This window comes from Molothrus ater, chromosome 11 (genome assembly GCF_012460135.2).
Source record: "Molothrus ater isolate BHLD 08-10-18 breed brown headed cowbird chromosome 11, BPBGC_Mater_1.1, whole genome shotgun sequence".
Classification (NCBI taxonomy): Eukaryota; Metazoa; Chordata; class Aves; order Passeriformes; family Icteridae; genus Molothrus; species Molothrus ater.
In genome coordinates, this window is record NC_050488.2 from 139,776 (window position 1) to 162,207 (window position 22,432).

General features: G+C 40.5%; 1 protein-coding gene across 18 annotated transcripts in view; it reads right to left on the minus strand.

Moving 5' to 3' along the window:
- Positions 1–927: 927 nt before the first annotated feature.
- IQSEC1 (IQ motif and Sec7 domain ArfGEF 1) overlaps positions 928–22,432 on the minus strand; it is a 296,694-nt gene continuing 275,189 nt past the window's right edge. For 10 of the 18 annotated variants that reach the window (XM_054516007.1, XM_036390801.2, XM_036390799.2 and 7 more), the window contains 7 exons: positions 21,974–22,003; positions 20,791–20,916; positions 19,393–19,492; positions 16,046–16,219; positions 13,100–13,276; positions 6,925–6,974; positions 928–5,539 (listed from right to left, as the gene is read on the minus strand). In XM_054516007.1, coding sequence (XP_054371982.1) covers positions 5,090–5,539; positions 6,925–6,974; positions 13,100–13,276; positions 16,046–16,219; positions 19,393–19,492; positions 20,791–20,916; positions 21,974–22,003 — 1,107 coding nt within the window. In that variant the 3' untranslated portion in view covers positions 928–5,089. The remainder of the gene's footprint in view (positions 5,540–6,924; positions 6,975–13,099; positions 13,277–16,045; positions 16,220–19,392; positions 19,493–20,790; positions 20,917–21,973; positions 22,004–22,432) is intronic. The other 8 variants (XM_036390811.2, XM_036390803.2, XM_036390802.2 and 5 more) reach the window with 4 other exon arrangements.

Below are 22,432 nucleotides of genomic sequence, written 5' to 3' on the forward strand. Positions count from 1 at the left end.
GGCAAAGGATCCCTCAGGGCTGGAAGCTGAGACACACAACAAACAAAGGACAATGAGTAACTGGGCACTACTTACTCAGTACTTACTCAGTGCTGGGCTGAGGGCTCCAGGGCCCCCTGCTCATGGCCCCAGAGGCACTGCCAGCTCCTGGGGGTTCCACAGCAGGACCTGGCCCTGGCAAGGACAAACAGGGCCCTGCCCAGCCCTGGACAGGAGCTCCTGAGGCTGCCTGGGGTCAGCTGCACACACAGCCCTGGGCCAGAAGGTCTCAAAGAGGGGTTTGGGAATTGTCCACCAGGGCCTCTGCAGTGCCTGTCTGCATATCTGGGTGCTGGAGTCACCGTCCCCCTGTCTGTCTGCACACCTGGGTGCTGGAGTCACTGTCCCCCTGTCTGTCTGCACACCTGGGTGCTGGAGTCACTGTCTCCCTGTCCGTCTGCACACCTGGGTGCTGGAGTCACTGTCTCCCTGTCTGTCTGCACACCTGGGTGCTGGAGTCACTGTCTGTCTGTCTGTCTGCACACCTGGGTGCTGGAGTCACTGTCTCCCTGTCTGTCTGCACATCTGGGTGCTGGAGTCACTGTCTCCCTGTCTGTCTGCACACCTGGGTGCTGGAGTCACTGTCTGTCTGTCTGCACACCTGGGTGCTGGAGTCACTGTCTCCCTGGCTGCACACCTGGCTGTTGGCTCTTCAGTGACTCTGGAACTCAATTTATTTCAGCACCACCACACCAATCCAAGCTGATAGAGGAGGGGTCATAGACTCCACTCACCACCTCCTCCACCTGATCCTCAGTTCCTGGCCCCTCTGAAGGGAGCAGCACAAATCCCACTGCTTCAGCAGGACCAGGATACCATTAGAAGGAATTTCCTTCATTTCAGATATGAAGAGTTGAAGCTCTTGGATTGCATGAAATGAGAAACAAAGAGTTTTAAATGATTTATTTGATTTCTCCACATGATCACAGTTATAGTTTTACATCAATAGGGTCTGTTACTACTTACAAACAGAATGCATATTAAAATGAAAGCACTCCTTTCTTCCCCAGAGTTACAAAAGGGGTCTCGAGCCTCCCCAGAACAGAAGCTTCTTGTAAGCATAATGATTTTTGAAGTCTTTAACAGTCTGCATTCAAGACCTAATTCTAACAGTTTAGTACAACTCAAAGCTGATTTAAGTTTCTAGCAGGAGATAGGCAACCTCAAAGTGACTGCAGACTTATAGTAATGCTAATTTACACACTATGTACAATTCAGAGAATTCTCTATTCCCCCTACTGGTCCCATTTTCACCACCCCCTTTTCTCTTTTCCAAATTGAATCTTGTTATTGGCTCCACTTTTCTTTGAAATATATACACGAGAATCCATTTTGCAGGCAAGAAGTGCGATGGTATTTTACAAGGGAACAGCAAAATGCATGCTTAACTGCAGAAAACACACAGCTTCATATGGAACAGCAAGTCAACATCTAGAGATTCAGTGTTTAAATATCTGCTGACTGTCTTTCAGCTCATTTTATCAAGAAACAAGAGGCTTCTGCTGCATGCAGTACATGATGGGAAAATCATTCTACACTGTATGTTCGACTCTCTTTTTTTTAGCAATACAAGACGCACATTATATTAGGATGAACTTTGATATTTTGTTTTTTACATTGTTTTACATTTCATTCTTAACTTAAAAAAATAAAAACCCCAAATATATATTTCATTGTTGTCCCAGAAAAGATTTTTTTTTGTTGTTGCCACACCTTCATTCTTTACATTTCCCTTTCATTTGTTCAGATCAGCATTACTGCTTTGCCACATCATTTATGGGAAGAGAGAACCACGGCCACTCTATGCAGTTCTGTACCAGTTAGTAATTGGCAATGGCATCTAAGAAAAAACCCTCTCCATTCTACTCCTGTCTGCAGGCTGAAGAATTAATTTTAATTCATTTTCTTAACCCCACCCAGTGTTAAGTGCTGGAATTCTCCTATTCTAAGCATGACCCACACTGCTCTAAGCAACTGTTGATCAAGGATGGAGTCAGAGAGGTTTTACTATGACCCTAAACAAGAGAAAAGGTCTGGAGACTTGTGCTGACACCAAGACACATTTGTTTGGTTGGAGTACATAGATTCACACAGTCTAAGAAACAAAACAGAACAAAACTAGGGGGGGAAAGAAGAGTCAAGTCCACTGTTTCTCCTCCTTGGCTTGAAAGAACAGAGTTTCCAAATGCTGTGCCCTCAAGTGACCAGCTTTGGTTTCTGTGATCTGTGATTTCACACTCCCTGCACGCCCAGGGCAGGCACAGCCTCCTCCCCAGTGCCCATGGAACCACGTGGAAATGTTTCTGTGCATGCACGTTTGTGACATCTCCTCAACACTCTGGTTCACAAATACATCGATTGCACATGGAAAATCAGTGGGCAGGCATTAAACTGTGGCTCACTGTTCAAGCACAGAATATTTATATGCAATTCTAATTTAAATGAATGCAAGGGCTTTTTAAACATAAAGCAAATGCAGATCTGGGAGATTTAACATCTTCAGTGTTAATCAACACAGTGAGTCAGATTTTCCTCTCCACTGCTACTGCATATTCTGCCTTTATTCCATATACAGAATTTTACTTCCATTATGCCTCTGCATCTGAAACAAGTACAGACTCCATCACCCAGTGAAGAGGAGCTTTCTTACCTCTGTTTTAATTAAAAGATGCAGTTTCTCAGAGATGTTTGCGCCTAAATGGTTCTTCATCTTTTCTGGAACAACCTATAAATTACAGTTAGACTCTACTATTGGTACAGATGTATGAAGAAAAGTCTACATATTGAAATATGTTATCACTTTACTTCAACTAATATCAACAGGAACACTGATATATTTTGCAATTATACAATATGTAGAGTGTAGCCTCACACTAATAACATTAGATGACATGCAGACAGTTCTACTTTCCCTTATAAGAACAGTATATATTTTTTAAACTGCAAGGAACAGAGCCTCAGGGGACCCGGGCGAGCCCTCTTAAGGTAAGCCGCAGAATTTAGAATAGAATGAGTGACACAGAAAAATAAAAATCACTTGTTTTCTTTTCATGGAGATCATTCTGAGGAGAAGGAGCAGAAGGGGAAAACATATTGCACATGTGTGAAACAAACGTGGACTGCTGGAAACAAAAGGTTAAACTCTAGATTGCTGTATTTGCTCTCTGTGGAGGTGAACAAAGTGCTCAGTTTGCAGTTTTGCTGGTATTGTGGTATCCATGGTATGAAAGGGGAAAAAAAATGACTGAACCTCTCCCATCCTCCCCACGCTAGAGATGCCATGAGCAAGCTAACAGGACAAGTCACTCTGTTGCTCCCATGTCCTCCCGGTTTGGGACACTTTTATTACTGTTTGTTTTCTGTTACACAGAAACCCGACGGGTTGGAGCTGTCATTACTTTTACCCATCTCTCACTGGAACATTTGCTCATCCTCTTCAAGGTTTGCTTTTAGGCTGGTACAGTTTTGCAGTTGTGATTCCTTTGTCTCTACTGTTTAGGTGTTAAGTCCTTGCAGTGGCTCAAAGTGCTGAAACTACAAAGTAGGCGCCATGGATAACTTTGTACAGGATTTCGGGATACAAATTGTAGAGAAATTTGCAAATTGTTTGGTTACAACACATAAGCAACAACAGCACAGCCTATTTTTATGTGATGTCTTGCAACTAACTGGACTATGGAAGTGAGGGTTTGAGCATAAACTCAGCCTGCTGAGTGCTGGGTGCTTCAAACTAACAAATGTGATGAGTAAAAATGGTAAAGCCACTTCATTGCTAGCACATGGCTACATGGAATTACAGATTTTTAATTTTTTATTTTTAATATATATATATATATAAAAACCCTATACTAAATTCTAAAACAAACCTTCAAGTTTTAGAGCACTTCCACTGGAAACACTCTGGACTAGAATTCAGCTTTGCTGGGGGTAAAAATGAGCAATTATGGTGAAGAGGAACCAAAGTAGCTGAGAAGGATGGAGGTTTGCCATTTTCATGTTTGAGATGAATGTTTTTGCAGTGTTTACATGCACCTGGCAGAACTCTTCCCGTGTGCTCTTTCAATCCATATGCTTACAAAAGAAATGTGGATCATGTAAATTCACAGTTATCACAGCCTTTAAAGTGTCTAAGAACTCGTGTGACCAATGCTTGGAGGTGCCCCCTGGTACGTGGGCACCCTCCATTGCTACGGAATAATTACTGCATCTTAACGAGTTTGCTTACCTGAAATAGCAGAGCAGCTCTAATACTGATTACGTATGATATCATCGTGTTAATAAAATAAGGATTTATACAAAGCAGTATTGGAGTACAACATTTAAATGCTATGTTACTTGGCACATTTAGTAATGATTGCTTAGAAATCTTAACAAGTCCAGGGGACTTTTGATGAAAATACTGAAATGTTTGAAGTTGGTTTCTAACGTTTAATGTTTTTGGTCTACTCTTTCATATGCTATTCATCTATTATACTGTCCTATCAAGTAAGTGGAATTCCTTGTAAAGTCTATATTGCTAGTTTTGTGGACTGAAAAAATTTCTTTCCAAGCACAAATGTTAACTATACAGTATATATATATATATTTATATGTATATATTTATATTATATAAAGTTTACTTACGTACTTTCATCAACCATATCAGGTCTACTTATTTTTTTTGCCCATTGAGAATAAAAGAGCAAGAATGCAACACTTGGTTCTGTCTGACTTTTTTCCCTGTTTTTTTTTCCATAGGCTAAGCTTTTCATTACGTGTGTAAAATTGTCCAGGGGTTTGGTGTAAAAGGTAGCTTTCCTCAGATTCAGCAAGCAGCACGTTTTCAAGGCAAGTTTGGAAATAAGAACTAACCAGATGGTGGTGAACATCTATCCAGTAGATAAGTAAAACCAGTATGGCCTGGGCTAACCGGAATTATTTTATTTAGTAACAGCAAGCCTTTAAGCTCATTAAACGGCCTAGGTAAAAACTGACGGTGTGATTTTGTTGCTTCCTGTAAGTGCCTTTGCAGCTGGGTTTAGAACTAGAGTCTCGAGGAGGGTCTTTAGGCCTAGACTATGGTGCTGATGCCGCTGTGTTTGGGCTTGCTGCCGGAGGCGGCGGGCGGCGGGGGCGGCCCGTGGTGGTGCGGGGCGTGGTGCGGGGCGTGGTGCGGGGCGTGCGGCAGGTAGGGGCCGTGCCCGTGGCCGTGGCCGTGCTGGTGGTACTGGTGCGGGTGCGGGTGCGGGTGCGGGGGCGGGTGGTAGTGGTGGTGGTGGTGGTAGGGCGGCGGGTTCTGGTGGCAGAACTGCGCGTGGTGCGGGTGCGGCGCTGCCGCCGCCTCCGCGTGGTGCGGGGGCTGCGCGGCCGCGTGGCTCTGCGAGGGGGGCTTGCCCCGCTTGCTACCGAACAGGGACCCTAGGAGTGAGGAGGAGTTGGGCATAGTCTGGTGAGGGCGAGATGGACACTCTCGGGTTGATGTAGCTCTTCGGCGCATGTGAGGACTGCTAATGATGGACCCCTAAAAAGAAATTAATAGAAAATAAAAATTAAAAAAAAAATCTTGAAATGTTCGAAAAGGAAATTAAAAAAAAAAAAGAAAAAAAAAAAAAGAAAAAGTTCACACTGACCCACAAACTCCTCCTTTAGGGTTCGCATGGGTGGATTATGTTAGAGAGTTCTAGGGGAAATTTTATCTCCACCTTCCCTAAGTGGCCAATGGGACCCTCGTGCCCTTCTTAGGGGATGTTAAGCATTGAGCGATTTTCTCTCAGTATTTTGACATCGAGAGATATGACTTCAAATTAAAAAAAATGTCACGGGAGAGTAACATGATATAAGACCTACAAGTGTGTGTTTTAAAGGAAAAACACATTTTAAAATACTGCAAAAATACCATAGTTGCTTTTTTACCACAAAAAAAAAAAAAGCACTACATTAAATGCAACCTAAATAGTTAAACATACAGCAGCAAATATTACAGTTACAGCTCAGATTTTAAAATGGTATTTAAATCTTTACTTATAGCAGTTTTCCACTACTATACATGACAGTGCTGCTTCTCAGTCCTACCTCTGCATTTTGTGTTAAATGGAACCATACCATTTTTGCCAGTAAGATTTCTATGTGCTTATATTATCCTGACCTGTGGTCCAACATTCTCTATTATTTAGCCTGGAATTTAGTTGCTGACATTCGGGGTTTGTATTTTTAAAGAGTTATGGGACACAACAGTACTTAGGTAAAGTGTGCTAGATTTAAACTGTAATCTACCTAAAGCAAACACAAAAAAAAAAAGAAAAAAAAAAAAGAAAAAATCTGCAAGCTGAATTCAGAGACATGAACAGTATATAAAAATGGTTTGAAGATGAATGAAATCTCATGAAATCCACATTGAATTCACCTATCTGAATAATTTTTTTATCCTCCCATGCCCTATCTGTGCAATTCCATGGTGTCATGACTGCATACATATAGCAATTGAACTCGAAAATAAGCAATGGAGATGGTTGAGCATGACAGTCAATAGTTGTAGCTAAATATCAAACAGCAAGAACAGTGTACTTGGTAACAAAGAGCAAGTGGGCTTTTAAGCTGGGACCAGACTGAAATGGTGGCAAAAGGACACATCATATCCATTTAACCATGCTTGCAGAAACAAAGGGAACAAGGTTAGCTCAAACCAAAAATGGCATTGCTCTAAAACAAGCTGTCAGTGCTTTGTAAGCTGGAAGAATACAGAGTGAATAGCCTAGGCATGCATTTTATTCGTGGCAGGCAGGTTATATATATATATATATATATATGTTAGAAGAAAAAAGAGCAAAAAAATATGTATGTATATAAAAGAAAGGTTTGAAATGCACATCATCACATCCAGCTAGACATCAGGAACTTCCTACTTACTTCCATATTGCTGTCTAGCGATCCTGCACTGCTGCGTCGCCCACGCTTGCCTGCCCAGGACATGCAACAGCAGAGATTAGAGACTGCGACACGACCGGCGCCAGGAGTGCGGCCCCACAGCCCCACGGCGTCAGGGCCAGCAGGGCCAGCAGCTCCCTGCACTGCCTGCGGTTCTGGGGGCACTGGGAATTTGGAGAGGTGCTGCTGATGCTGGGGATCGGCTCACACGAGCGGGGTGTGATGTTGTTGGCAATTCGCACAATTCTTAAGTAGGCGTGTTTGGGCAGCTGGGTTTAGCGCTGTGCTCGCGATGCTGAGCAGCAAGGATTTTAAAGGGTTTGGTTTCCTGGAAGCTGATTGGCCGTGAAGGTTTTTTTTTACTTTAAACATTGAGATACAGTTGTGGGGTGGCATTAACTTAAATGCAAAATTTAACATTGAAATATTCTGAACTTCAGTGTGGGGCACTGTGAGGGGCATCGGTTTTATCACTCGATCAGTTTTATCACTTCATCAGTTTTAGCGTTCTATCAAATTGATCATTTCAATTTCAGCTTTGAACCTCAGTGGATTTCATACAATCTTCTTTCATGAGGTTTAAAAAAAAAACTAAACTTAATTTTTGATCAGTAAATCTGGAATCTGTCTTGACATTATGGCTAGATTTTGTTTGTTTAGCTGTGCAGTGCTTTATCTTTAAGCATGTCGGATTTGTACTCCAACATTCTCAAATTGCAAAAACTTTTGCCAAAAACCCACATGTGAAACTCCAGACTGTTTGCCTAAAGAGCCAGAAAACCTTAGTTGCTGTATAGGACACAGGATCCCAGATTTCTTTCTCATTTCACAGCAGAGAAAATAGCATCTGGCTGCAGTGGAAATAGAGATTTTTAGAAAACAGCTTGTGGAGCTTTGCTTTGCAAAGTTTCAGAATACTTTCCTGGCAGGGTGTAGAAACAAAGCTGAGCTTTGAGGAACCCTCCTGTGCTCAGAGCTTCCCTAAAATCTGCAGGGCTTTAGAAACCAAAGCTTTCTCAGCACTCTCTCCTTGTTTTCCTGCAAGGCCAAATATCAATCTCCACCCTGCACTGGCACATTGCTGCCTTCAGAATCTTCTACTCTGAGAGGTAGTTTTGGGGGAGAATGTGAGGATTTCAGCATCACTGAACCAACTAATGATGTACCCTAATCACAGACACCCCAAAAGCACCTGGGATCAGAAGTAGGGAGCAGTGGAACTGCTCATAGGGCAATTCAGACCACCCAAAGGATCAGGATGATCAAAAACCATCACCTGCTGGATTTATAAGCATAACGTTGACCTGGTTGGTCATAGGACACTGCCCTGAAACAAGTTTCTCTTAAGAGCTACAGTTCCAGGCTACATCCTGGAATATTTCCCCTCTTAAAATGAGTTGCTCCCCAGTACAATCCCCTCTGCAGTGACATTAAATTGAGGGGAAGATGTTTGTGGTCAAGGTGTTGTGTTTGACTTGTGAAATTCATTGGGATTTGGAACAATTCCCCTGGATGGGCTCTTTGTCAAAAGCTCACTGCTTCATATCCTGCTGCAGTTTTAGCCTCAGCCAAAGCAGAGCTGTACTATCTTATGAGCCCCCCAAGAAAAAGTGGGTTTGTTCATCCCTTATTTTGACTCCTAGTCAGGTTTGATATTTTTCTGCTCTGATAACAGGATTAGTACTGATTAACACTCCAACCACTCTTGCTTGCTGATGCAAACACACTGCGGCAGCCGCCTCAGAACTTAGCAGTCAGGCTTGCAAATAAGACTGAGAGCTGACACGGGGCATTAAACGTGGCCAAAAATGAAGGAGAACACAACAAAAAAATCCAATGCCTTTTGCATATGGCAGGAGTCACAGTCTGATCAGATAACCATGGACACAGTAAATACGGACAGAGAGCGACAGATGGAATTTTGCTCAGAGTAACTCCAGGGCAAAGTAGTACTTGCAAAGCCAAGAACAAACAGAAAAATCCTCCTTAAAATGCCTGTAATTTCCCTCAGATAGGCACTAGTGCTGTACAGAGGCTTTGTTCCTTTTCCTAAAAACAAACTGAACCCAATTCTGTGCTGACATGCAGTGTGATGGGTTTACTCAGTAAATCCCCTGGAGCACTCCCCCTGCCAATGTGTGTTTATTCCAGACTGTTCCCTGGTCTTTGGGATAGCATCCCATCCCAGAAATGCCTCCCTGGAGCTCCAGCCTTGACATGCATCTCAGGGAAATTCTCAACTAGAATTGCATCTAAGCATGTACCGGCAGGATAATTAGTAGCTGTGGTACAAAGCAAGGTGGTATTTGTCAAATCTCAAGATTAGTTTTGCTTAATATATTATGGTTACTTTAACTTTTTAAGGCTGTTAGAGTGGACTTTAATTTATAAAATTAAATTTCAATTAATTTAGCCTTATCTGTTAGATATGAATATTCCTTGTAAGAAGTATCTTTAACTTACACAAGTCCACATATGAACATATGTCCCACACATGAACATGCATTATATGGGGCCAAGAATATTTCAAATTTATAGTAGAAATATGAAGTGATTACAAGGTTTTTACAAACTTAACCATGCCAAAAGAATATTGAGCTTTATTAATAAAAGCCATTGCAGCTTGCAGAATGGATGTGTGCAGGACACATCACAGGATGTGTGGTGATCTCACAGCTCAGGCTGCAGATCAGCTCAGTACATGGAAATATTTCTCACTGCTGCTCTATAGCTCTTGAAACTTCTGGGCCAGTGAGATAATTGATAGCTAAACACTATCAATGATGTGATATTATGATTTGGTATTATGATTTGGCTTTGAGTGTCTTGGGGGAAAAAGCTTGGAAAAAAGTTTTAAATTAAATTGCTCACTCCAATCATTAGAGAGACCACTTTTGAGGGGGAAAGTACTCTTTGTCACATTTTCATCTTGTTTCTTTGTGAAACAGGTAGAATCTTAAGATCTCACACTGAAACAGAATTATTTTAATCCTGGAAATACTTTTTGTTTAGTTTGGTTTGGCAGTAATCTTCTTTGGTCTGTGGCTGTTTTAGACAAGCCCAGCTCCCAGTAATAGGAACCACTGTCCCCCCTCACCTGGGCAGCACTACCTGGCTGTGCCAGTTGTGGAGTGCTGGGGCAAACAAGAAAATTGCATTTTTTAAACCAGTTCAGGGTGTAAGTATTATTCCCACCTTACAGGTTAGGGATGTGGGAATAAAGTTTGAATTGCACTGTAAACTCAATGTAAAAGCACTGGGTCCCCCAGCAACTCAAAGTGGCTGGAATTCAAATTAAAGAACTTAAAATCAGTCCAAGGGGACTGTTTCTGGGAGGAACAGAATGGGAAACACAACCAGTCCAACCCTTCCTGCTCTGCTTTAGTGACCAAATCATTCTTCCTGTGGAACAGTGGCCATAAGGGGACATCACACTTTTCCCATCTTCCTGTAAACTCATAAAACTCAGCTTTAGATGGATTAAAATTTGTCTGGCTTCTAGTATTTTTATATAAATTAAGAATTTCAAAGTCTGGAACAAATAAATTCAGTTCTTCCTTGACTATAGCTCAAGAATGTTCAATGAAAATGATACATTTCACTTTAGAGAAAAATAAAGCCCTAAATATTTGTATCATATTCGCATCTTGAAACACTTGGATGCTACATTGTGTTTTCTATTCCATGGAAAGAACTGGCAAGGCATGGAACCATTCTGAGGAAAGGATTCCTGATGGACAAATCCTGCTTTCTGTGCATTCCCAGCTTAGGAGCAGAATCAGTCAGGGTATCAGCACTTGTTAGATCTCAGAAGCTTCTGAACTGCCACTCAGAGAAATTTAGTCACTTTCCAGAACCTCCATTTACTGGGATGTCTGGGGCATAGCAATGGGTTGTTTTCCTAAAGAGTTCTGTCAAGTACCTGTGCAGCCAAATGCTGTCCAGTCACATTTCCTTTCACTGAATACACAGTTTAAATTTTGGCTTGGCAATGTTCACTGGACATTTATCTGCCTTCCTGCATAAATATGCAACCAGGCCATTTTCTCATGTTTGTTCGATTTATTTCTGATTCAATGTAGAAAGGGTCTCTCTAAAAATCCACTTTCCTACAGGGTAACAGACTCCTGTTCCTCCTCTTTGTTCATCCTGTGCTTCATCCACAAAAGCATTTGAGGCAACCTAACTCAGGCCTGTTTTAGAGAAGCAGTTTAATGTGGGATAATCACTGGGTGCAATATCTTCCTAACTGAAAGAGATTTCTTTGCTTTTCTATGGATCATCTCTCCCACATTAAAAATAAAATTAGTCTCACATGCAAGCTATTCCCTGAGAGAAGGCAGGGAAGTTATGGATCATCTCCCTGAAATAACAAAGCAAATAACAGGCTGGTTGTTTCTCAAGTCAGTTGCACTGCACAAGACCAAACAGAAGCTCTCCATAATTTTCAGCTATTTCAAGTTAAAATTAAGTTTAGTTGGGTTTAACAAGCTCATTGATAAACCCTCAGTCTGTGAGTGATTTCTACTTTTTGTCATGGAGAAAGGTTATTTTCAGTAATAAGCATGCCAGTGGTAGGCATGCCCTGTGAAATGTGTTTGTGATTACAAATGCTGGTTTGTTGAATTAAACCCATAATATGAATTCAAATACATGGCAGTGTTTGAAAGAGAAGGATGAGTAATTCTGATGGAATGAAAAAATTAATCAGAAATCACATTTAGGGGTACAGATACCCACTGAACTCACATATTAACAATATGGTAGTTCTCATTCTAATGAAATAAAACCAAAACAACAGAAAAGGATGATGAAGTATCCTCAAATCTGAGAGATAAGAGTGGTGAAGACTAGGGCTTGATCTAAAATCCACTGGAGCCAAGCAAGCACCAATATTCAACTTCAGCCTGATTTTGGATCAAGGGCCTAAGTCTTTTTAATGAAGCACATGGAGATGTGAGTATGAAAGCCTAAACAGAGAAGAAAAGAATTGAAAGAGCTCACTCTCTACATATTTGTATGCACATACATATACCCACAAAACACAGGCTATCATTTCAGTTTACAACAATTTTATTTATTGCAGCATAACTAAAATCTCTTCCTTAGTTTAAAAAAAAAAGGAAATAGGTAAGTAGTGTCTACTACCAAAGACATACAGAATACTGAAATTATGACTACACTGTACATCATCACTGCAACTGAAAGAACAAAGCAGAGTATGCAACACAGCCTATGAACTAAAAACAAATAATTAAAAAAAAAACAGATTGCTACTATCTCTGGAAGTACTTTCTGAATAGTGGACATAGTGTTCAGATAAGAGTTCTTGTCAGTGACAGGACTCTTTAACACTGAAAGATTACATGGTTTGCCAGGTGTGAGGCAAACCATCAAATAAAAACATGTACAACCTCCGCTGGCTTCCTTTGGCTAAAAAAATCACATCACCACTGCTTTCCAGTCTTTGATCAGTTAATAAAACTTAAGAGACATCAGTGGCTTTGTGAGTTATCAGTGTCCTTGTCCACTAGGGCTTCTTTGGTTCTATTGCCAAGAGTACTTCACAACAACCTCTTTTTGCAAGAATTAGGAACTGTGTCTGAGTTACAGAACAAGAAAAGAGCATCAGGGGCACACTGCTGTTACTCAGCTCTAGAGAGAATTTAGTAGGGCTTCACTCAATTTCATTCATCCAGGTGGTAACACAGGTACACTTGAGCACAGAACACACAGAAAGCGCTCGTTACACAGAGACCAGGAGCTTTCCTTCCCTTTCTAGGCCTACTCTATGAGGGGAAAAAGCAAAGGAGATGAAAAAAAAAGAAAGGAAAACTAAGTGAATTACTCTTAGCACAAGTCAGTCACTTCTGTTTTATTAAAAACTTACAATTTTTCCTCTGTCTTCACTGTCCTTTAAAAGTTTCTATAGCAACCTACAACGGCTTAAATGCTTTCAAACAGTGGCCGCTTAACAGAACAAAGGTAAAAACAAAAAAACCAAACAGAAATTAACCACGAGCCGGGGCGGGGGGGAGTAAGGAGCTATTTGGAAGTGTGAGATCCCATCCCACCAGTGCTATTTGTGGAGGCCCAGGGCAAGCTGGGCTCTGCGGAGGCAGCTGTACATGCAGAGAGGAGCGGGGGCAGCGCTTACCTGCTTCGGACAGGTCCCGTAGGGAGGAGCTGAGCGCGCTCCGCTTCAGCCCCTCGCCGCCCGCGTAGCTGTCATCGAGGCACGGCCGCGGCAGGCTCCCGTTCCCAGAGTCCTTCTTCAGGCTGGAGCACTGCGACATGCTGGGACGCACCACCCCCTTCTGCTTCTCCAGCTCCGCTGCAACACACACGGGGGGGTTACATGGGTGGTTGTGGCCATGAAATGTTATGAGTAGATAAGCTGCCCATTTTTTTAAAAGGTTGCACAGTTCACAGGTTGGGCCAGTTGCTGCCAGGGTGGAGTTCTAACTGTTTGTTATTGTAATCACCTGTCATTTTCGTTAACTCCCTGTCATTGATGGGTAAGAATTCATTCCCCCTTTTGTCGAGTGACACCCTGCTGCTTCCTGGAGGATGGCACCCTACCGCCACAGCCCCCATCTGCCCAGGGAACAGTAGCCTGGTTTTGTGGGTCACACACTCCTCCTTCCAGCGCCCCCTCTTTCCCTCCTGCCCGGGAAGTTGAGGCTGATTTGGTGTGAGACTCACTCTCACACACACAGTAAGACAACAATAAGGTACCTTTTACTTTCACATCACCTATTGCAAGGTTAGGTGTCACTGGCCAGTCCCGGTGCTATTGGATATCCTTTCACCTAGCTGTGTTGTCCAACCCCAGATGCTCTTGGGCATTTTACCATACCTTCTGGAACTTTGTTGAGACAGGACTTATCTGCTCCTGTATCAACCAAAAGATCAAATTCTTCATTTAGGGGTCCCACCTCAAAGTTTACCAAGGGCTCCTCTAGATGTTGCATCGGGTCCCCTAAAGTGTAAAGCCCTTGACACCCCTAATCGTCACCTCTAAGAACCTTCTCTAAGGCTTCCTGTTCCCTGGCTATTGCCTCATTGATACTGAGCTTTTTACAAGCCCTCCTAAAGTGTCCGATATCTCTGCAATAATAGCAGCGCCTTTCGCTCAGAGGGACTTGAGGTCTCTCCATTCCCCTGGTACCTGGCAGTGCTGGCCTATCCTTGCCTGCTCCTGGTGGGGGACCCGCCCACTCTTTTGTTACCTCGGAGGGTGAAGAGGAGGAGACCTCGGAGTTAGCATGCGAATGATCTTGGAACCAGCATGCAACGGGAAAAGCCCCTCACCAAACCTAGCCAAAAACCCCTAAAAACAACGAGCCAACACAAAATGGACAAAGCAAAGTGATGTCTAGGTGTGAGGAACAGAATCGAGTATCTGCTAAGACCCTTTTTGCTCCTCACCCTAAGCTTGTCAGCTAGACAGAGGACCTCAAACATTAAACTACAGAATTGGGAAGGATGGAACCCCCAGCTCTGCCTACAGACCAATGGACACAGCTGCCCTTTTCCTCCTCCTCCGAGTCACCCCTGGGAGCTGTGGTGGCATGAGCACAGACCCATCAGTTCTCCCCACCCAAGCTGATCACTTTTAATAAAGGCATTAAAAAGGAGAAAGATCTCCTGCCCGTGTTTATTTCATGAAACAACCCACAACAGCCCTTGAGACATAAACTTTAAGGAATTTAGAGGTTTTAGAGGAGTTAAGATTTTAGTTAGATAAAGTTTTATTGGAGTTAATTAAAATAAATGGGTAGGCCTTGATGAAGTTAAAAGTTAGTAGTTAACTAATAATTCATTGCTTGTCAACACAATGTTTGGTTAGCTGGGTTTATAATGAAGAATATAGAAACAAATAGCTTTTAGGAACCTAAGACAATTGTAGGCCTCCTCTGTTCTGAAACCAAATTAAGACAGGGAATGGGAGTTCTACCAAGGGTTCATTTGTTATATTTGCATTGAAAAGGTGGAAAGGTCAGAACGAGGAAGACTTCATTTACTTCCTCATTTTGGGACCCCTCCCCATGAAAGGGACCACCAACTCATTTCAAGGAACAAACTATGCATGCTTAATGGCTTTTGAACTAATTACCACACGAAGTGGGAATGGCATGTACCAAAGTGATGAATATCTATTTGTATTTAGGGTATTCAATGCTTGTATAGATAAAAGAACTCTGTAATCACCTGTAAAATACAATGTGTATTTGGGAGCTATCCCACAATAAACATTCACTTTCTAACTTTAAACTGTTAGAGAGTTTTTGTGCATCACAGTTGGATATTAATACCAGATCAATATCCATATTTTTAATAAATCACCCTGTGCCCACAGCTGCATGTGGAGCAGGGCCTCTTTTGGGAAAATGGGATAAAATTTAATCTTCAGACACTCACAGGGCTACCAGCAAAATCTATGCAAGTTTGGAGCATGACTTCCTTATTGACTACAGGAATTACAACACGGAAATCAAGAAAAATTCAATAAAGCTTATTGGAAGGGCCATCATTGGGAATTTCAGTGTGAGGCAAATTGCCCCTAAAATTCCTGCTGTAATTTGTGATACAAATCACAGATCCATCTCTCCTCTGTCCATATTATCCCTAAAATTCTTACTGGAATTTATAGTACAAATCACAGATCCATCTTTCATAGGTCCACATTATCCCTAAAAATTCTTGCAGTAATTTATACTACAAATCACAGACCCAGATCTCTTCTGTCCAAATTATTCCTAAAATTCTTGCTGTAATTTATGCTACAAATCACAGACCCAGCTCTCCTCTGTCCATTGTTATTTGCAGCTTGTCCAAGATAAATTCCACTGCAGCTACACTGCAGTAAATATGAGTCAATGAACTCAGCTGGGGCTTAAGCCATTATTGGCTTTTTCCTCCTTCTTGAGACGAAGTCACAGAAAAACCCACATTATTTTGAACTTTTAAGGAGTTCTAATGGGTTATATACTTAAACTTTTTATTAATGGCAATTTTTAATTTAAAATTTAAATTTGCCAAGGGCAGTATTAGGTTTTTTTAAATTTTGATTAGCTGGAAAATTCTCCATTATATGTACCTTTGTACTTACACTCTATTCTGTGCTTTTCCATTTCTTGAACTTCTGCAATTGATTCCCTCAAATCATCTGTAAACTTCTTCCTGTCCTGAGGATTTGGTGCATTGAAATTTATGAGTACTTTGATATCTGCTCCTGGAACAGCTGACGTGAGCCGAATGCCATTGGGATAATCTGAAAGAAAAAGGCAAGGAAAACTAAGCTCTGATTATTACAATTACTTTTCTTTTAACAAAAATACCCACCAAAACGGAAGCTTTTAGTAATATTACCACAGAGGATACCAAGATGGAGAAATAGAAGTCTGACAGCACAAAATCAGAATAAAAATCCCTAAGGTATATTGGAACAGCTTAACTGTCAAGTTCTGAACAAATGTTGAGAGATATCTTTATGCAGGTGCTACACTTAAGGTACAATAAGCAATGTATATCAAAAACAGTAGGAAAAAAAAGCAAAAAGCTAAGGACGATAATTTTTCTTTCATGGAACAGATCCCATGACCTACCTTACCCACTTGTGACCAAAGTTTTGCTGAGTGTAAAGGCTACTTGAAGACATTTCAAATGCTACAAATTGTCTTTTAACTCACCATTTGCAGAAAGACAAGCACACAAACAGGTACACAATTAGTATTTCCTATTGGATTGTGCTCCCTGGACATCCTACTTTCCTTTTTTTCTTTTAAATAAAATTGAAAGTACCTGTGAAATCATATACTGAAGAAGTAAAAGGACTGATTTGGTTTTTCCACCCCTCTTTTGACCCATATTATAGACTTTTAATAATAAAAGGCAGATGTTTCAAGAAACTGTCTTTGCCTCTTTTCTAGGTGTACTTCTGAAATTTTAACAGCTGGTCAAAAATATCTCCTGGTTGAGACAGAAGGTTCATTTACAGAAAGATACTCAGAATGAAAATATGTTCTGCTGTAGAAAACAAATCAGTCTTTGCTTGAAGCACAGACCTGGAGCAATGGAGTGTCAGCAAACCTCAACATGTGCATTTTAACACAATGTTTTCTTTTACTCAGCTGCCTTGCCTCTGGGTTTGCTAAAGCTCTCAAATATTTACTTCAGTATTTGAGCCCAAGCTCAAGGGCTCCCATGTACTAAAACCTCCCTCAAGAGCCAGCAGATGAAGTGAGGCACTCCCCCTCCCTCAAAGCCCTGAGGTTTCAACAAGACTTCAACTATTGAGAAACCAGTGCACGTGCTTGGCTTTTTTAGAATGCATTAACTCTGGCTTTTTTAGGGTACCTTCACTTTGGTGTTTTTAGAGTACCTTAACTCCCAGATCAAAGCTGCAACTAAAAGTGAAGCAAGTCCATTTACAATCCTCAGGGAAAACAGAGCAACTGCCCTGAGGCTCAAATGGTCCTGAGGGGAAGGAGGGAGGAAGGATTTGGGAGTTTTGCTGGGGTTTGTTGTCATCACCTCACACACAGAAGAACAGCCAAAAGGTCCCAGAGCTGGGCAGGCTCAGGTGGGCTGTTGGGAACATTGGCACAGGGAATGCAGCAAGCAGCTCTGCACCACTCCAGGGGAAAGAATAAAAATGTTTACAAAACAAACAAGGAAAGCTGGCAAGCCCAAAGTCACCAGGGCTGCCCCCACACACGAGCCAAGAAGGAATTGCCATGTAACAAACACATGTATTTTATTACCTGAGGTACTTCTCTGCACTGTATTCATCAAGTATCAGGAAACCCTCCCAGCAGTATTTCTTGGTTCCAGTTACACTCTCTCCTAAGTGATCTGCTCCCCCTCTATATTTTGCTAGTGATTTTGACTGAAAATTGAAAATAGACTTCCCATATGGCCTATTTATTTACTAGAGATATGTGACATTGTTTTTCCTTTTGCAGCTCATCCATCCCTCAACATAATTGACTTCTGTCATTAAAAGTCAATTTTTCTATCACCAGTGCCAGTCATTTGTTCAACCTCACCAGCAGCCAAACCAATATTTTTGTTGCTTCTGTTTTAGCAACACTGACTTTTATTCCCTTGAAACCAGGGAACAGCTGCTCCACACAGAGTTACTGATGGCTCTGGACAAAACAGCCCAAAGCTTACTGGGGACAGGGGAGACCAAGAATATTGAATTTTACAAATCAAAGGGGACAAATACTTCTCTTTCCCAACTGGAAAATTGCACATCCCACCTGAGAGGCACCAGTATTAGAGTGCAGTCTGATTACTGATTCACTGCAGTGAATTCAGAAGCCCTCCTGAAGTGCCTCAGTTAAAATGTCTCCAGTTCCCTGGGAGGAATCCAATCCTTTGCTTCTTGTTTCACTATAGATATTTTTAAATTTATTTGATTAGTGTTTCTACTTATCATGCTTTATTTTTAAAATATATTTTATTTAACATGGCGTCAGAGAATTATAAATCCTTCTATTTTTAGTAGAATCCAGGATAGATGCATTTGGCCTTCCCCTCCAAAACTGAATTTTATACCATATAACATGTTCACAAGAGAGAGAGAATGCATGTGTAAGCACAGAAAGGATCTGTGGGCTACAGAGCTGCTGTGAGCTCTGCAAAACCTTCCTTTTGCACTCTCCAGAGGCTTGCAGTAACAGCAATGGATTTTTAGGGAGCACATTCTCAAGGACAAATTAAAACTAAGAACCTTCCATGACAGAAGAACACAGGCACAGCTCACACTGGGCTGTACCCAATTTATCAGGGGGTGAAGGTTTGGTCACAAACCATGAATTCAGTCAGGCTGTGTCCCTATGTACCATACCAACAACTCTGCTCTGCTGTCACTACTGATACTGTATTTGGGCTTAGAAACAGGATTTTAGCAAATTATTTGGGTTTTTGTCTGCTAAGAAGCACTAAAGGTAAAAATAATATTGGACTGATGCAGCTTGTAAGAGACGTAAACAAAAGGTGTCAGAAAATGAAAGCTTATGTTTTATATTTAAATTTGAGGTAGTATATATTATCTAGGCAAAGTTAAGCCATAAATCAGGAAAATAAATTAAAGAGTGTTTTGAATTACAGATATCATTATAAGAATCATTATTTATTATCACTCAGTTCCAGCTAATGGTACCACTGACTCAGCAGCAGATGTTTTTTTTTCTTGGCAATCCTTTTATGCTTTACAAGTAATCACAAACACATTTGGGGAGATTTGGCTCCTGACTACAACCAAAAAACTCTGGTTTATATACTGACAGCATCTTGTTTTAAATGTCAGAACAAAGTTAAATCCAGAGCAATTTTAGTCCTAAACTCAGGATCAAGTCCTGTCCATTTCTTTCACTTACACCATTTTTGTTTTATTTATGAACAAAGTGGTCTTCTAAAAAGAGAGGAAATACTTACACTGGTTCTCAAAGAGAAGAACTTGCATTCCATAGAGGGAAAAGGACTGTCGAAAACTGTATGTAACAGAGTTCTTCTTCTTCTGAAAAATCTTGGTCACCTGAAAGGGATCAGATAAACAAAGTGAAATACTCATTCCACCAAATGTGCCTGTGGAAAATTATTGCTCTGAAGAATTAGCATAAGAGAAAACATTTTATTTAAAAGAAAGTTATAAATCTGTCAGAAAAAATGTCCCCTTGTCATTTTTTCCCTTTTTTTGAATGCAACTGATGTATTTAAACTCCTGCTACTGAAAAAACCAAAGCTCTGCAGCATCATCTCTCTAAAGCAGAAGGGTTAATATTTTATCCAGACACAAAGCCTTTTTCTCTCCTCCAGAACTCTACTTTTTGAAATTCCAAAACCTCTGGAATACTTTGGATGCATCCTTTCTGTGCTAGCAAAAAATGAAAATACATTTAAGTTATCCTTAAACCCCCCCAAATTTAGGTGCTACCACACTGACAAATTTGGCCTATATTATTCCCCAAACAGTTTGATAGAACTACTGATATCTGAGTAAGTAATAAAAAATAGCAGAAAACCATGTTCCATCAGTTTCCACTCAAGCTCCCATTGACAACTCCTAGGTTATACTCAGAAGCAAAAGGATTAATGTTTTTTATTTAATTCCTGGTTTTAAGGTCTGCAAGTAGGCAAAAAAAGCACACACAGCAAAACTGTGTAGATGAGAAGTGCCTTTTCCCTAACAAAATATGAAATATTTGCTGTAGTTCTCAGTTTTCAGGTAACAGCCAAGTGCATTCCAAATGGAGTGCAACAAATTTTCCCATTTTAAGAGTAACTCAACCAAATAATTCCAAGCTGTCCTGAGTTCTGTGTGTCTGCTTTTCAAAAGACTGGGTCAAGTTAAAGTCTGTGAAGTTAAATGCACACTAAAAAGTAAAGTCAACTGTAAAATCTATTTCAACAGAGCCTATTCCTATTTCAATGCACAAACAGATCTGGTTCATAGAACATCTGGGGAACAGAAAGTAGGATGTAATTTTGGTTTTCCACAAGTACCTTGAATTCATTATTCATGGAATAAATAATGTCTCTGTTTATCCTTTAGGACAATGGGTGAACTGGAGGTGAGGTTTTTTTTCTCTGTAGTAAAAGTTACTGTATCAAATACCTTCTTGCAGAGTGTAGCCATTAATAAAAGACTTCAGTTTAAAAGCAAATTATACAGAGTTTTTAAAATTAAAATACAAATCTCTTAATTGTCCCAGGACTGTTGGAATAGTGGGTAACAGATATTTGTTTTTAGGAATGCTCATGTATTTAATTGCCAGTGATTTCATGGAGATAGGATTTCTGAATACCTCATTCTCTCTGCCTGGAAATACATACCACGAGAAGATCATTAAATAAAAATATTTCTCGTTGGTGCAATCCAAGCTTCTGAGGTTTATTTGGATCTGGAACTTCAAAGAGCCTACAGTAGCAAACAAGCCTCCGGTGGGGGAGAGAGAGCACCTGCAATAACACAAAAATTCATGGTTCATATAACAGCTTCTAGCCAAGAAAGAGCATTTTTTATACACAGAATCTTTTTTCTTTAACACTTCAAATATTTTTCCCTCTAAGCCCATTAGACCTTTTCATCAAAGGACCAACAACACTAACATTAAGAATTTATGCCACAAACTTGCAGGACACTCAAACTTCATCAAAGTTCCTTCCATGAGCACTTTTATTATCAGAATAATAATATCCTATTAGAAGATAGGATGCAAAGCAAGTTTAGCTTTTGTGAGATGCTGTGAGTTACTTTTTGTCAGTCACCAAATTAATTCAATTGTTCATTCCCTAATACCAAGAAAATGGTGACATCAGGACAAAGCAAATGCATTTTCTATCTGTCTTATTTCTCAAGCCAGCAAGAAAATCAAGACTGAGGTTCCATTTTCTTATTGGAAATGTCTGCTGCAGGTGTCTCTGAAGCTGACAAGTGAGACTTAATTTCTTTCAAGTGCAATGATGAGATCTCGTTAACAACACCTAAAGAAATCCATAAACTGGTGCATTATAAGAACAGTTTATCTTTATCACTGACCATGCCTATAACATAAATCTGGAATCAATATTTTCAATGTTCATCTAGCATTCAGAAGTGAACTTTAACTGGCAGTATCTTTCCAGAGTATCATTCAATTCTCAAATGGACCAGAAAGAATAAACACACAGCTCAGGTGGGAAGGTGAGGTGCAAACTGTGATTTTAATTATTTGTTTATTCCTTACTGGCTAATTTCTCCAGTGATGATAATATTTCAAATAAATAAAAAGTGTACTAAAAAGGTCTAGAAGACCCTTGGCAATAAATTAAGTAGCCTCTGGGAAATAAATTTTTAAGAAAATCTTTATACTTTAGAGAGTTTTTACTATAACACAACAAAAATTTTGTCTGAAAGAACATCAGTAATTTAAAATTTTATTTTTTAAATGTAACAGAATGTCTTATTTCCAGTTTAGGAAAATGCTGCCAGTTACAATGACTATAAATTTTGAAGGAGTAGGAGAGAAATACCTACACAACCAAGTCCATGGTGCAGAGATCCAATCTACAGTAGAAAGACACATACAAGTTGATTAAACTTCAGAGAAACACAGAACTGTATCATAGCAAGTAAATACGGCACGCTCTGACTATGACTAAATGCCTATAAAGTAAAAACAAATAGAGCTATCAATAAAGACTCTTGCCTGTTCCCCTAAATTCCTTGCACACAGTTAAAAAGTCTCCCACCAGAAGAATCCTTCAAGCTAGGACTCCACCAAGGGCATTGTTTTCTTAATCCCATTTAATTTACAAGGTCAGGATTAGTTTAGGATTTGAATTGCCACATGTCTGAATAAAAAAAGAAACATGGAAAGAAAACATCTCCCACAGAAGCCTATATATAAGCTTAAATTCCCAATTACAGAAACAAAGTTTCATATTAAGTGCATCAATACTGACTTCAGAATATTTATTTCCCTTCCTCTCAAAA